At 51.9% G+C, this 15,548-nt stretch overlaps 1 protein-coding gene and 1 non-coding gene across 2 annotated transcripts; both read right to left on the reverse strand.

Annotated features, from left to right (window-relative positions):
* Positions 1–462: 462 nt before the first annotated feature.
* LOC100998522 lies at positions 463–13,691 on the reverse strand. The gene is made up of 2 exons (XR_002523765.2): positions 13,442–13,691; positions 463–1,135 (listed from the first exon to the last, which is right to left on the reverse strand). It is a non-coding gene; the product is annotated as an uncharacterized LOC100998522 (transcript).
* Positions 1,789–4,557, reverse strand: ADRB3 (adrenoceptor beta 3). The gene is given in 2 exon segments (XM_021942207.2): positions 1,789–2,250; positions 2,253–4,557. Coding segments are annotated over 2 exon segments (1,206 nt in total). The 5' UTR covers positions 3,379–4,557; the 3' UTR covers positions 1,789–2,170.
* Positions 13,692–15,548: the final 1,857 nt, after the last annotated feature.

Here is a 15,548-nt window from a genome sequence, read left to right on the forward strand (position 1 = left end):
CAAATAAGCAATGCTTTGTGCCTCCAGACACACACACACACACACACACACCACGGTAAGGCACTGAACAAAACTGGTTCCTGATGACCACAGGACTTTATGAATCCACCACTGGCTTATAGCATGGAGGTGACAAATACCCCCTGCCCTGAACCTGGCCACAGCCAGCCCATCCCCCTGTGGGCACTCTGTCCAAGTCCTGTGGGGAGCGCGGCTTTGCTACTCAACGGCAACTGGATTTCAAGAGTTTCAGGAAGGGTGGAGGAGCAAGACATCAAAGGCTCAAGCTTGCTCCCCTTCGCCCAGACGGATTTTTCATTTTTTGTTTGATGAAGATTAGGAAGAAAAGGGCGAGGATTAGGCCTAATTTACTGCCTCTGTCAAAAGCCAGTGCAGAGTGGAAGGGAAGGGAGTAAGTGGATTATGAAAAGAAAACAAACGGAGAGAAAGGGGGCCAAGGATGAACTGCATTCAGTGATATTTATTAATCTGGTTGCAAAAGGAAAAGAAGCGATCTGTTCTAATGGTTCACCTTCTTATGAACCCTGGAGCTCCCAAAACCCTGACGAAGTCCTTCTGACACTGCTGTGAGGTAGATCAGAGCCACTCCATGGCTAAAGTGAGAGAGGCCAGTGCTTCAGAGCCGTAATAAGGGAATCAGAGACAAAACTCCAAATCTTGGTCTTTTCTACCCTGCTGCTCTCAGCCTGGGCCACAGAGCCTGGAGAATGCTAAGGTCTCATCAGGGTTTGGGTGGCAGAAGGAATGGAACCGGGGGTGCTCTTTTTGCCCTAAGCACTCACTGACTGCACAAGCAAGCCAGGTGATGGGTGCCCCTACCAAAGCCAGCCGGCTGCTCCAGGGCAGCTGGGCACTACCACTGAGGGAGGAGTGAAGTTCAAGGCTGGGATTTAGAAAACATCTCTCAGACAGAATGAGAGGATGGTGAAAATCCACTTAGTAAGGACCCCTCCTTGGGTCGCATAGCCCAGTCCTCAGGTTCTGGAGGGTAGAGTGTCACAGCCCGGGAATCCCACGGGACTCATTCTGAACAGAGGCCAGAGGCTTTCCACAGGTTCTGATCAACGGAGTGTTGCTTCTTGTCCTTCAGGGCTCAGAAACTCCCCAAGAAGCCCTGGAAAAAAAAAAAAAGGGAGATAATAGACCCTGGGGTGAAGGGAGGAACAGGTGCACTGAGGGGAATGCCAGAGATCAGGGACCCTGGGGAACACATATTTAATTACACAAAAACGCCAGGGCACCACCCAGCCACACATGACCTGCCCCACCCCTACTCCAACCCAGCCCAGGGAGCAGGAGGGTACACATCTGCACTCACAGGCTCCTCACTCACAGCTGTGCTTCATACCGGAAGTGGATTCTCACCTCCACAGCCAGCAAACCTTTGAGAAAACCCAGAACTGAAGCCCAGGGCTTGGGGGAAGGGGGTGGCACTAGCCCTGCCTTCAAGTCCAAGCCAGGTCTAGTGATGGCAAGAAATCGGGGAAGTGGGGCAAAGAACTAAGCTGGAAAACCAAAACTAGAGCCCACCCGGCACCCTGGCTCAGGCCTGTAATCCTAACGCTTTGGAAGGCTGAGACAGAAGGATCATTTGAGGCCAGAAGTTCAAGACAAGCCTGGGCAACATAGCAAGACTCCCTCTCTACAAGAAATTTTAAAATAGCTGGGAATAGTTGGGCTCGCCTGTAGTCCCAGCTACTCAGTAGGCTGAGATGGGAGGATCGCTTGAGCCCAGGAGCCCAGTGAGCTGAGATCGCGCCACTGCATTCCAGCGTGGGCGACAGAAACTCGAGACCCTGTCTCTATTTAAAAACAAACAAACAAACAAACAAACAAAAAATCCCTAGAGCCGACCAGGCAGGGCGAGAGTCCTCAGGACGCCGCGGCGCTTTCCGGTGGCACACCTCGGGTCCTTGGGTGAGGAACGACCGCCTGCTCGCCCTCTTTTGCTTCTACCCTAGTGACGGGATCCGGAAAGTAAAGGACCACGGGTCCCATTTTGGTTCGCTACTCCTCGTTCCCTCTTCTCTCCAAGCAAAGCCATCCCAGCTCCCACCTTCTCCTAGTAAACTCCACACTCAAAAAGTTGACCCACGGAGACATCGCATGCTTCCCGACCCTGAGCCGCCAGTCCCTCTGCTCCGGTTACCTACCCGTCGAGCCGCTGGCAAAGCCTGGGCTGCGCGGGGCTGGTCCAGGCCTCAAGGGAGCCCGAGGGGACGAGGCCGTGCGGTCGGCGGCGCAGGGCTCCCAAGGCAGGCGACCACCGCAGTGGCACAGAAGACGGCGGAAGGCGCTGCGAAAGTCCGGGCTACGGCAGTAGATGAGCGGGTTGAAGGCAGAATTGGCATAACCTAGCCAGTTCAGGGCAAGGAAAGCCGGGTCCGGGACGAGAGAGGGGCCCCCGAGGACGCGCAGCACGTTGGCCAGAAAGAAGGGCAACCAGCAGAGAGTGAAGGTGCCCATGATGAGACCCAAGGTGCACAGGGCCCGATGTTCCCGGAGAGGCAGGAGGCGCGCGGGCCGCCGGCAGCAGGCGGGCACTCCTTCAGGCGGAGCGCATGTCCCAGCCGGGGCCGGGGCCAGAGAGCGCGACAGCGCGGGCGAGGACTCCTCCGGCGGAAAGCGGCCGAGCTCCCAGCGCAGCAAGCGCAGCTGGCGCGTAGCCACCACGAAAACCCGCGCATAGACGAAGAGCATCACGAAAAGAGGAAGGTAGAAGGAGACGGAGGAGGACAGCAGCACATAGGGCATGTTGGAGGCGAAGGCACAGCAGCGCGGGTTGGAGTGGCAGCGCTGCGCCTCGGCGTCGGCCCCTACGCGCCACCACTGGCTCATGATGGGCGCAAACGACACCGCGGCCGACACGACCCACACCAGGACCACGGCTGCCCTGGCGCGGCGCTTGGTGACCAGTGCGCCGTAACGCAGCGGGTTGGTCACAGCCAGGTAGCGGTCCACGGCCAGGGCGCACAGGGTTTCGATGCTGGCGGTCACACACAGCACGTCCACCGAGGTCCACAGCTCGCAGCCAGTGGCACCCAACGGCCAGTGGCCAGTCAGCACCAACGTGGCCGCCGGCGGCACCACCAGGAGTCCCATCACCAGGTCGGCTGCGGCCAGTGAAGTCACGAACACGTTGGTCATGGTCTGGAGCCTCGGCGTCCGGGTGATGGCCACGATGACCAGCAGATTGCCTCCCACGGTGGCCAGCACCGCCAGCGCCAGCAGCGCCCCGGCCAGGGCCGCCGCCCACGGCACCCCTGGGAGGCCACTGGTGTTGGCGGTATTGGGCGCCAGGGTGGGGACGTCCGGCCACGGGACTAGAGAGCTGTTCCCATGAGGCCACGGAGCCATCCCCGGGTCGCGCGTGGGGCGGGAGGGAAAGAAGGAAGGAGGGGGTCTCCCAAATCACCTGGCTCAGGGAAGGGGGCAGCGAGGCGTGAGAGCGACTTTCCCAGCCTGGGCCATCTTCCCTAGCTGTCCCAGCCAGAGCTCTCAGCCTCCCCCCACCCCTACTCCCTCGGTGCCACCGCTCTTGGGGGAGGAGTGGCGGCGCTTAAAGGGGCAGAGGCCGGTAGTCTGGAGGGGCCTCTGGAGCGGAATTGGAGAGTGGGGAGGATGGGCGATGGGATGCTCCACGTTTCCTTTAGCTAAATCTGGAGGAAGGGACACCCTGGCTCCTCTGCCACGATCTGTCCACCCCTGCCGTGGCCAGGCTCCTGGACTCAGCACAGCACTCCCTGGGCACTGGCTTCCTGGAGCCCTGCACCTTCTTTCCCAGAAAGTCCCACAGCAACACAGGGGAAGGAGAGAGGAGAGCGCTCCCATCCCCACCCTTTACAAAGGCAAAGGTAACGCGCTGGAGTCAAGCAAAGGATTCACAGGAGCCCCTTATCCACTTGGGTGCCCTCCCCTAAGGTATTTTAAATTAAGTAATAGGGCTCAGCCAGATCTCCTGTCCCAAGACCTCAGCTTGGTGTGATCTGTCCCCTTTCCCTTCTATTTGAATTACCTTCTCTTTCCTTCCAGCTTTGTTTTTGTTTTCTTTTTAAACATTTTCAGGTACTGAGGAAATTTACCATATTTCAGGTCTCTCTCTCTCTCTCTGTCTCTGGAGGGTAGGTCTCTCTCTCTCTCTCTCTCTCTGGAGGGTAGACCTCTCTCTTTCTTTCCCAGGCTGGCTTTGAACTCCTGGGCTCAAGCCACCCTCCTGTCCCAGCCTCCTGAGTAGTTGGAATTGCAGGCAGGAACCACTAGCAGGCTCAGGAGTCTTTTTCATTGCTAGCTCTGGATTTGCATTTGGATTTGGCACTATGTAGTCTGGGATGCTGAAGAATTTCAATTTCTCCATTTTCCCCACTCCGTCCATGCACCTTTCCACCTAGAGATTTTCTAGATAGCCCCTTCTCTTAAAATCCTTCTGTTATAAAGACATATTAAAAATGGATGAATCAACAGGTGGGCACGGTGGTTCACACCTGTAATCCCAGCACTTTGGGAGGCCAAGACGGGCAGATCACCTGAGGTCAGGAGTTCGAGACCAGCCTGACTAACATGGAGAAACCTTGTCTCTACTAAAAAATAATTTTAAAAAATTAGCCGGGCATGGTGGTGCATTCCTGTAATCCCAGCTACTTGAGAGGCTGAGGGAGGAGAATCGTTTGAACCTGGGAGGGAGAAGTTGCAGTAAGCTGAGATCACACCATGGCACTCCAGCCTGGGCAACAAGAGCGAAGCTCCGTCTTGGGGAAAAAAAAAAAAAAAGGATGAATCAAGAGACTGAAAGGAGAGGATTGCTTGAACCAGGAGTTCAAGGTTACAGTGAGCCATGATCATGCTACTGCACTCCAGCTTGGAACGGCAAGAAGGAAGACCCTATTTTTTTAAAAAAATGGGTAAATGGGTGACTGGGTATGAGGCATGTCCACCATCCCCCCCAGCTATACACAACTCTTCCATTGCCATCTCCCCAATGGTAAGTGTTCGCTCCACTTCCTTTAGGATTTTTTTTTTTTAAGATGAAATTTTGCTCTTGTTGCCCAGGCTGGAGTACAATGGCGCAATCTCAGCTCATTGCAACCTCCACTTCCCAGGTTCAAGCAATTCTTCTGCCTTAGCCTCCCAAGCCTCCCAGCCTCCCGAGTAGCTGGGATGAGCATGTGCCACCACGCCCAGCTCATTTTTGTATTTTTAGTAGAGACGGGGTTTCACCATATTGGCCAGGCAGGCTGGTCTCAAACTTCTGACTTCAGGTGATCCACCCGCCTTGGCCTCCCAAAGTGCTGGGATTACAGGCGTGAGCCACCATGTCCGGCCTTCCTTAAAGATTTCATTCATTAACTTTTAAAAACTAGAAGGCGTTGAGGAATTCATGCATTCATCTTTGAGTGTGTGAGGTGGCAGGCCTGGTGTTTCAAAGCCTCTGAAGTCTCTTAGGTGGTTCCACCAAAGGCTTCCCTCATCTGAAGAAATCAGAGGCCTCTTTCCCTCTGCCTTCCCTCACGCAAGGCTTCCTTTTTCCAGCCCAAGCTCCCAATCTCTACACCAGTTCCTCTCAGATTGCGTGTGGGGAGGGGGCGCTGAAAAATAAAGCCCCCGGGTTCAAGTGGAGGGGCAGGAAGATGCCACACCTTATTAGGGCCTATCAGGACCTGATTCTTGAGCTGTCACGCTTCCTCCTCTGAAACAATGGGACATAGGGGGAAAAATTATCATGGAAAATGCCTCCAGGGCTATGCCCTGGCAGGTCTCTGAACAGCTCTATATTTCGAAAGAACACTTTATAGTCACTGGTATGAACAATCCCTCTGGGAGGCTGAGCCAGGGGCTGGGAGTTAGGAAGATTGCAAGGGAATTCAGAACCTAAAATTATCCCCAAGAAAAAGAACCAGTCTTGTGTCCCAGGGACCCAGCTGCTCACCCGTGAACAGGGTTTGTCTTGGGCTCCCAAGCAAGTGATTTCCATGCCCATGAAGAACCCCAAGCAGGCCTTTGGATCCATGGAAATCCATGGGGGTGAAGGTGAAGAGACAGCTTCTGGCCCCTTCCATCTCTTACTGCCCCCACTCAAGTCATGACAGAATGGTGCAGGTCCCACTGGGCCTGGAGTCTTGGCTGTGGCTTCCTGTTGACCATCAAGGCGGTCACTCCCAAGTAGGGTTTTGCAACACCCCAGAGTGGTGTTGCCAGTTATCTCAAAGGGGTATCATAAGATTCCCAAAAAGTAATCTCTAAAATCAATGCATGCCATTCAGCAATTTTTTTCCAGGACATCAGCATTGGAGGGGGAAGAGAAAGGGGTGCCAGGAAGTGAAGCAACCTCAAAGGACGTCAATGCCTTAGGGGTGACTTTGTAATTTGGAAGAAGTGTGTAAAAATGTTTAACATTTTCAAAAAAGAAGGATTTCTCAAACCACCTGAGTGTGCCTGAGTTTAGGGAATAATTAGGCCAATAATCAAATGACACTGTAAGAAGAGAAATTTCTGACTCCAGCTAGGGAAGGTTTTATGAGCAAACACAGCAACGTTGAGACACCTGACTTCTTCCTCCTCCGCCAACCCATCCCTGCTCTCATTCCTCAGTCTGGTTTTCCCCTGCCCAAGCAGATGGCAGGGGGAAGGGCTCCCTTTTTTGCCACTTTAGTCTATAGACTGTTGGCTCTTTTGTGTGATTTTGTGGGTTTTTTTAACCTAATTTTTTTGAATAGATTATATGTGCACATTATTTAACCATCAAAATACACCAAATGCATATAATAGAGACTTGCTTTCATCTCAGTTTTCATCTCCCTAGCAGGTAACTACCATTAGTCTCTGGTTTATCCCTCAGCTAATATTTTATATAGATACAAGTCAATACAAATATATATATTCTTTTATCCTTTCTTTTCTATACGAATAGCAGTCTGATATACCCACTGTTCTGCACCTTGCTTATTTCAACTTGACTATGTATCTGTGATCCTTCCAGATCAATATACAAAAGTGTCTCATTTTCTTTTTCTTTCTTTTTAAATTTTATTTTATTTTATTGAGACAGAGTCTTGCTTCGTCACCCAGGCTGGATGCAGTGGCACGATCTCGGCTCACTGCAACCTCCACTTCCCAGGTTCAAGCGATTCTTCTCCCTCAGCCTCCCAAGCAGCTGGGACTACCGGTGCGTGCCACCATACCTGGCTAACTTTCGTAGTTTTAGTAGAGGCGGGGTTTTGCAACATTGGCCAGGCTGGTCTCAAACTCCTGACTCTGGTGATGCACCCACCTGGGCCTCCCAAAGTGCTAGGATTACAGGTATGAGCCACCGCGCCCAGGCAAAAGTGTCTCATTTTCAGTATCCCACTGTATGGTTATATGATTGTCTATGAAACCAGTCAGCTGCTGATAGACATCGAGCTTACTTCTTATCTTTACTAACAGATGGTGTTTCAACGAATAACTTAAAGACACATGTCATTTCATCTGTATGTGAGTATATTCTACAAATAGGTTTTGCTATGTTATAAGGTCTATGCATTTGCAAATTTGAAAGACACTGCCAAATGGTCCTCCCCTGGGGATGTGCCCAATTATACTCTCACCATCATTTTTGATGGTCAGCAGAGGGGTGGACACAAGTGGCCTACTGCTCAGAGAAGTCGTCCTAATGACTGATCTGAGGGGAATTAGTACTGCCTGGACTGGAGAGGTCATCCAACTCGGGATAGAAGCACACATTGCCCAGAGAGAGCACTGTGCTGGCCTTCAGTCCCCAGATGACCTTTGTTCTGTGCCCTTGGAAGCAGGCAGCGTCTGTGGACCTCTGAAGGCACTGATTTCAGGCCCCCAGGCTGCTGTTTACGTGTTGGTGCTCGGGGGTTATGTGCCAGGGAGAATAGTGCTCTGTGATTTAGAATATGTGTCTGGCAGAGCCAGAAGTGGCAGCAGCCGCCTGATGGGCAGAAGTTCTAACAGCAGGGAAGAGTACTGTCTCCGGTGAACATCATGATTGGGTGCATGTATGCGTGTGTCTCTGTGTGTTCATGTGACGTGGAATAAAGAAGCCAAAAAGAGTTCAGGTGATCATAGCCTTGTACCCTGTCTAAGACTGTATGCGTAACAGGTGATTCTAGTCTAACATTCATAATCCACCCCTCTTGCTTTAAAGTTCTTGGAATGTGCAAAAACTAGATGGAAGTTTTTGCTACCTCTTCACCCTGTCTCTCCTCTCCATTGCCCACAGCAACCATCCATTCATTTTTGTGAAATCATGTGTGTATATGTGGCCTCTGAGCAGCTCATTTGGTGTTTGCTGTTTCTCCTTTCATCACAAATAGTCTAGGGGCATAGGGTGGAGGTGGCAGAGCATAAGCACTAAAAGTGATCTTAATGATCAAATCCAGCACCAACATTTTACAGAATTGAAAACCTGAGGCCCAGGCTGGGTGCAGTGGCTCACGCCTGTAATCCCAGCACTTTGGGAGGCTGAGGCAGGAAGATTACTTGAACTCAGGAGTTCAAGACCAGCTTGGCCAACATGGTGAAACTCTGTCTCTAGAAAACTGTAAATATTAGCCAGGTGTAGTGGTGGGCACCTATAATCCCAGCTACTCAGGAGGTGGGGGTTTGAGAATTGCTTGAATCCGGGAGGCAGAGGATGCAGTGAGCAGAGATCAGGCCACTGCACTCCAGCCTAGGTGGCAGAGCGAGACTCTGACTCAAAAAAAAAAGAAAAAGAAAAGAAAAGAAAAGAAAACCTGAGGTCCAGAGAGGAAATGGAGGCTTGTGCATTATAATACAGTAAGGGTGTGTTTCTTTCTTTTTTTTTTTTTTATCTTGTGGAAAGTGTGCAGTAAAGGTTCATTTCTAACAGATACGCAGGCATCCAAGGAGCTGGTCCCTTTTCCAGAACAACTCCCTTCACTCCCAGCCAGGCTGTAACTGGTGCCACCTTCCAGTCTGTCCTCTGCAGCCCCCACCATGGCAATGACCCACCATCTAACTACAGGGCAGAGCGATAAAAACTATCAGAGGGCAGAGAAGTAAAAACTATCAGAACTGAAAAGAAGCCCCTAAGCTAAGACTTTCCTTGTATTCTCTAACGTGGCACAGCCAACTCTGCACACACCTGATTTGTTTCCCAAGGTCAGATCCAGAGGACTTGAAGGGGAGACAGAGAAGGGATCTCGTTTATGGGGAAACTAAAGGCATTCTGGTGCCTTAGGGCTGGCCTGGAATGAAAGCCTTATGCTGGGGAGACAGGACAGGGAGGGTGTTCTAGCAGTGCCTTCTCTTTTAGCTCCTGGTCATAAATGGAAGAAGGGACCAATAAATGTTTCTTTCTCTCCTGAGGTAAGAAGAGAAATCCTTCTTCCAGTTTCTGAATAATCACTGAATTTTTGCAAGTAGCACGAAGGAAGGAAGGAAGGAAGGAAGAAAGGAAGGTCATTGAGATCCCTAACTATTGGAGAAGCTGCTCCCCAGAGGCTGGGAAAGGTCACGAGTCCCACCTACAACTCAGGCCCAAATACTTAGGCTTCCGTCCAGGAGGTAGGAGAGGGATCAAGCCAGAGTGGGGAAGAGAAAGCAGTGACGCAGGAATTTTTTTTTTTTTTCTTTGAGACAGAGTTTCACTCTTGTTGCCCAGGCTGGAGTGCAATGGTGCCATCTCGGCTCACTGCAACCTCCGCCTTCCAGGTTCAAGCGATTCTCCTGCCTCAGCCTCCTTAGCTGGGATTACAGGCCTCTGCCACCACACCTGGCTAATTCTTGTATTTTCAGTAGAGATGGGGTTTCACCATGTTGGTCAGGCTGGTCTCGAACTCCTGACCTCAGGTGGTCCACCTGTCTTGGCCTCCCAAAGTGCTGGGATTACAGGCGTGAGCCACCACTCCCAACCGATGCAGGATTTTTCTCGGTCACTTTGCCAACCAGGGAGACCTCCAGGTGGGCAACAATCCCCCTCCCCACCACTGCCCCGTGTTATAGATTGCACCTGCAATCGGCGGTTCCCAAGCTCCTGTCCTGCATCCAAGAAGAATGAGGTTATGCTGACAATTAGAAGGGTGAGGATGGGTGGAGAAGGATTTTGTTGAGCCATGGAACAGCTCTCAGCGGAGAGGGGATGTGGAGGTGGGGCTCATCCCCCACCCCTGCAGTCAGGTGGTCTCTGTCTCAGTGTGGCTGGGTCTGGGGCTTTTTATGGACTCAAAATGGGGAGTGCGTGCTGATTGGTTTGTGAGTATGCAATAAAGGTTAAAGTGAAGACACCACACAAAGGTGGGCATGGACAGTGCAGAAAACCAATTAGGAAAGGGTAGGTGAATGTAAAATAGGTGAAGGGTGAGGATCAATAAGAGGAAAGCACAAGACAGGTTCTCAATCCGGTCCGTGGATTTGACTTGTAGCTTGGCTTTAAGGCTTTAAAATGTCTTCGGCTTGGAGGTAGGGTTTCACCAGGGACCTGCCCCTATCTGCCTAGACATTTGTCTGCCTCCTGCCGCTATCAGCAACAGGAGTTGCCCACCAACCCAGTGATAAGTTTCTAGCATCGCCTTTCGAGTCACCCCTGATGCTGCTTTGGCTGGCTTCTTTGCAGCTGCCCAGGCTGGAGTGTAGTGGTGTGATCTCAGCTCACTGCAACCTCTGCCTCCCAGGTTCAAGCAATTCCCCTGCCTAGCTGGGACTATAGGCGCATGCCACCATGCCCGGCTAATACTTGTATTTTTAGTAGAGGCGGGATTTCACCCTATTAGCCAGGCTGGTCTCGAACTGCTGACCACAGGTGATCTGCCCACCTCAGCCTCCCGAAGTGTATTTATTTATTTTATAGACAAGGTATTGCTCTGTCGCCCAGGCTGGAGTACAGTGGTTCAATCAGAGTTTACTGTAGCCTTGAACTCCCAGGCTCGTGATCCTCCCTCCTCAGCTTCCTGAGTAGCTGGGGCTATAGGCACCCACCACCATGCCTACTACTTTCTTTTATTTTTTGTAGAGCTGGAGTCTCACTCTTTTGCCCAGGCTGGTCTTGAACTCCTGGCATCAAGTGATCCTCCCACCTCAGTCTCCCAAAGTGCTGAGATTACAGGTGTGAGCCACCCACTTTCTTTGATGGTAGGAGGCAGCACAGAGGAGGGCAGATCCTCCATGCTGCTTGGTCCATGCTCTCCTCTCCCATCCTTCCCCAGGAGGGAAAGCTCAGACAAGGCTGGAACCTGTCTGCCTCCCAAAGAAGCTGATACTAGAGCTAAAACACACTCTGATCCCTTCCTTCCTATCAACCACATCTTTCCCCTGGGAAGCAAGCGCTGGGGAAAGAGCAGCTGGTGCTGGGAGGGAAAGAAGACAGTACAGTGAGGATGGCTCCTCCCCAGTGGGGAAGCCAGTGTTGGGTTTTATCAAATGCCTCTAAATAAGAAAGGAGTGAGGAGCTTTCCTGGCTGCAAAGAGGAGGGAAGCGGAGCCCCCTATGCCCTGGCACATGGCTGAGGGCCCCTCAAGAAAGCATCAAGAAAATGGTCAGGATCCAGCTGCCAGTGGGAGAGGGAGTTGCGGGAGAAAAGTGAGTGTTTCCTGTTTTTGAAGAAGTCATGGATGGAAAAAATGCTAGTTTTTTTTTTTTTTTTTTTCAATCCCAAGAGGTGGCAGGGCATCTTGCTTTCCGGTCAGGATCACATTCGTTTCCCCGCTGTGATAAATTGAAAATGGGCCTGCCAGGCGTGGTGGCTCATGCTTCTAATCCCAGCACTTTGGGAGACTGAGGCAGAAGATTACAAGGCCAGGAGTTTGAGACCAGCCTGGCCAACATAGGGAAACCCCGTCTCTACTAAAAATACAGAAAAAATTAGCCAGGCGTGGTAGTGGGCGCCTGTAATCCCAGCTACTGTGGAGGCTGAGGCAGAATCATCGCTGGAACCCGGGAGGCAGAGCTTGCAGTGAACTGAGATGGCACCACTGCACTCCAGTCTGGGCAACAGTGTGAGACTCCACCTCAAGAAAGAAGAGAAGAGGAGAAAAGAAAAGAAAGAACAGAGAAGAGAAAAGAAAAGAAGAAAAAGAAAAAGAAAAGAAAGAGAAAAGAAAATGGGGCCGGGCGCGGTGGCTCAAGCCTGTAATCCCAGCACTTTGGGAGGCCGAGACGGGCGGATCACGAGGTCAGGAGATCGAGACCATCCTGGCTAACACGGTGAAACTCCGTCTCTATTAAGAAATACAAAAAGCTAGGCGGGCGAGGTGGCAGGCGCCTGTAGTCCCAACTACTCGGGAGGCTGAGGCCGGAGAATGGCGTGAACCCGGGAGGCGGAGCTTGCAGTGAGCTGAGATCCGGCCACTGCACTCCAGCCTGGGTGACAGACCGTGACTCCGTCTTAAAAAAAAAAAAAAAAAAAGAAAGAAAGAAAGAAAATGAGTCAAGCGTGGTGACTCATGCCTGCAATCTGAGCACTTTGGGAGGCCAAGTAGAGAAGATCACTTGAGACCAAGAGTTTGAGACCAGCCTGGACAACATAACAAGACCCCACCTCTGCAAAGAAATATAAAATAAATAGCCAGGCCCGGTGGCATGCACCTGTAATCCTAGCTACCTGGGAGGCTGAGATGGGAGGATTGCTGGGGCCCAGGAGTTGTAGGTTACAGTGAGCTATGATGGCACTGTTGCACTCCAGCCTGGGCAAAAGAGTGAGACCCTGTCTCTAAAAGAAAGAAATAGAGGAGGAGGAGAAGCCACTCAGCCTAAGTCATCACAGGACGATCTGGCTGGTAGGGCTGCAGCACTGTGGGGCGTCCAGCCTTTCCTCCACTCACCCTCTCACACTCTTTCCAAGCCCCTACCTGCCCTTGGCCAGTCCCCACCTTAGGCGCACTGATGGAGAGATGACTAAGACCCAGTCCCTGCCCCTGCATAGGGAGCTCCCAGCTCCACAGAGAAAGCTGAGTTTTTACTTTGTTCCCCCAAAGGAGTCCTGCCAGCCCTGTGGGAGAGGCAGCTCTCGGCATAGACATTGGGTAGGGTGGCTTTATCCCATCATAGAAAGGAGAAAGCAAGCAAGTAAAGACATCTCCTGTGGAGACCAAGCTGACATCTTGTTTTTGTTGTTGTCGTTGTTGTTTTGAGACAGTTTCATTCTGTTGCCCAGACTGGAGTGCAGTGGTGCAGCCTCAGCTCACTGCAGCCTCCACTTCCTGGGTTCAGGCGATTCTCCTGCCTCAGCCTCCAGAGTAGCTGGGATCACAGATGCCCACCAACACGCCTGGCTAATTTTTCTATTTTTAGTAGAAGTAGGGTTTCACCATGTTGGCCAGGCTGGTCTCAAACTCCTGACCTCAAGTGATCTGACTGCCTCGGCCTCCCAAAGTGTGGGAATTACAAGCGTGAGCCACCATGCCCCGTCCCCAGCTGACATCTTTGAGGAGAGCCTGCTGTATCTTTGACCCATCTCCATACCTTCCTGATGAGTGTTACAGTTCTTAAAAGTAGCAGGGACCCAAAGAGAGAACAGCATCTAGAATTTTCATAAAGAGCAAAACAATAAAGCTTCCACCGTGCAAAAAGGGGCTCCAGCAGGCTACCACTGGCTGGCTAGCTCGGGCAGCCGGCTTTTATTCCCTTATCTGGCCCCACCCACATCCTGCTGATTGGTCCATTTTACAGAGCGCTGATTGGTCTGTTTTACAGAGAGCTGATTGGACCATTTTGACAGGTGCTGATTGGTGCATTTATAATTCTTGAGCCGGACACAGAGTGCTGATTGGTGCATTTACAATCCTCTAGCTAGACATAAAAGTTATTCAAAGCACCACTAGGGTAGCTAGATACAGAGTACAGATTGGTGTATTTACAAGCCTTGAGCTAGACACAGGGCGCTGATTGGTGTATTTACAATCCTTTAGCTAGACACAGAGTGCTAGACAGAAAAGTTCTCCAAGTCACCACTAGGTTAGCTAGATAGAGAGTACCAATTGGTGTATTTACAAACCTTGAGCTAGACACAGAGTGCTGATTGGTGTATTTACAAACCCTGAGCTAGACACAGAGTGCTGATTGGTGTATTTACAATCCTTGAGCTAGACAGAGTACTAGAGGGAAAAGTTCTCCAAGTCCCCACTAGGTTAGCTAGATACAGAGTACCAATTGGTGTATTTACAAACCTTGAGCTAGACACAGAGTGCTGATTGGTGTATTTACAATCCTTGAGCTAGACACAGAGTGCTAGACGGAAAAGTTCTCCAAGTCCCCACTAGGTTAGCTAGATACAGAGTACTGATTGGTGCATTTACAATCCTCTAGCTAGACATATAAGTTCTCTAAGTCCCCACTAGACTCAGGAGCCCAGCTGTCTTCACCTACTGGATCCCCTACCAGGGCTGCAAGTGGAGCTGCCTGCCAGTCCCCAGCCACGCCTGCACTCCTCAGCCCTTGGGCAGTTGATGGGACGGGGTGCCACAGAGCAGGGGGCGGCACTCCTCCGGGAGGCTGGGGCCGCCTGGGAGCCCACTGCCGGGTCGGGGGGAAGCTCGGACATGGCGCGCTGCAGGTCCTGAGCCCTGCCCCGCGGGGAGGCAGCTGAGGCCTGGCGAGAACTCGAGCGCAATGCTGGCCCGCCGACACCCTCTGCAGGTGCTGGCCTGGGTGCTAAGACCCTCACTGCACTGGGCCGGCGGCGCCAGCCGTCCTCTCCAGTGCGGGGCCCTCCGAGCCAGCGCCCCTGCCGGCCGGAACTCGCTCACTGGCCGGGTTCCCGCCTGCGCTTCTCTTTCCACGCCTCCCCACAAGCAGAGGGAGGCGGCTCTGGCCTCGGCCAGCCCAGAGATGGGCTTCCACAGTGCCGTGGCGGGCTGAAGGGCTCCTCAAGCGCTGCCAGAGTGGACGCTGAGGCCAAGGAGGCGCCAAGAGCGAGGGCTGCTAGCACGTTGCTGCCTCTCACTGGCAGTGGGAATTCACAAAGGTTATCCCTTTTCTTTTACAAATAGTAGTATTAAAATGTGGTGAGGACACTCGTTTGGGGTCACAAAGGAAATGGGATGATGAGGCCAGGAAGAAAGTCATTTCTCTTGGTCCTCCAGCCTGGAGCCTTTCTCCTTTGGCCTTGGCTGGCAGCTTGTTCTGCCTTCTCTGGAGAGGGGTTTGGGAGAGAGGGAGAGGGGAGGAAGGTGGAGGTACACGTAGGGCTGCAGACTGAAAGCAAGTCGCTAACACTGACCTCCACTTCCTGAAATGTGGATTGCGCCCTGATCCCCTGAAGGAAATGGAAGGGATCATAAGAATCAAGAAGCTGCGCACGGTGATGCATGCCTATAGTCCCAGCTACTCAGGAGGCTAAGGCAGGAGGATCACTTGAGCCCAGGAGTTTAAGTTTGCAGTAAGTTATGATTGTGCCACTGTACTCCAGCCAGAGTGACAGAGTGAGACTCCAACTTAAAAATTTTTCAGTTAAAAAAAAAAAAAAAAGCCAAGTGTGTGACTCAGACTGGTAATCCCAGCACTTTGGGAGGCCTAGGCAGAAAGATCACTTGAGGCCAGGAGTTCAACACCAGCCTGGGCAACTTAGTGA

Source organism: Papio anubis, chromosome 8 (assembly GCF_008728515.1).
Source record: "Papio anubis isolate 15944 chromosome 8, Panubis1.0, whole genome shotgun sequence".
Taxonomy (NCBI): Eukaryota; Metazoa; Chordata; class Mammalia; order Primates; family Cercopithecidae; genus Papio; species Papio anubis.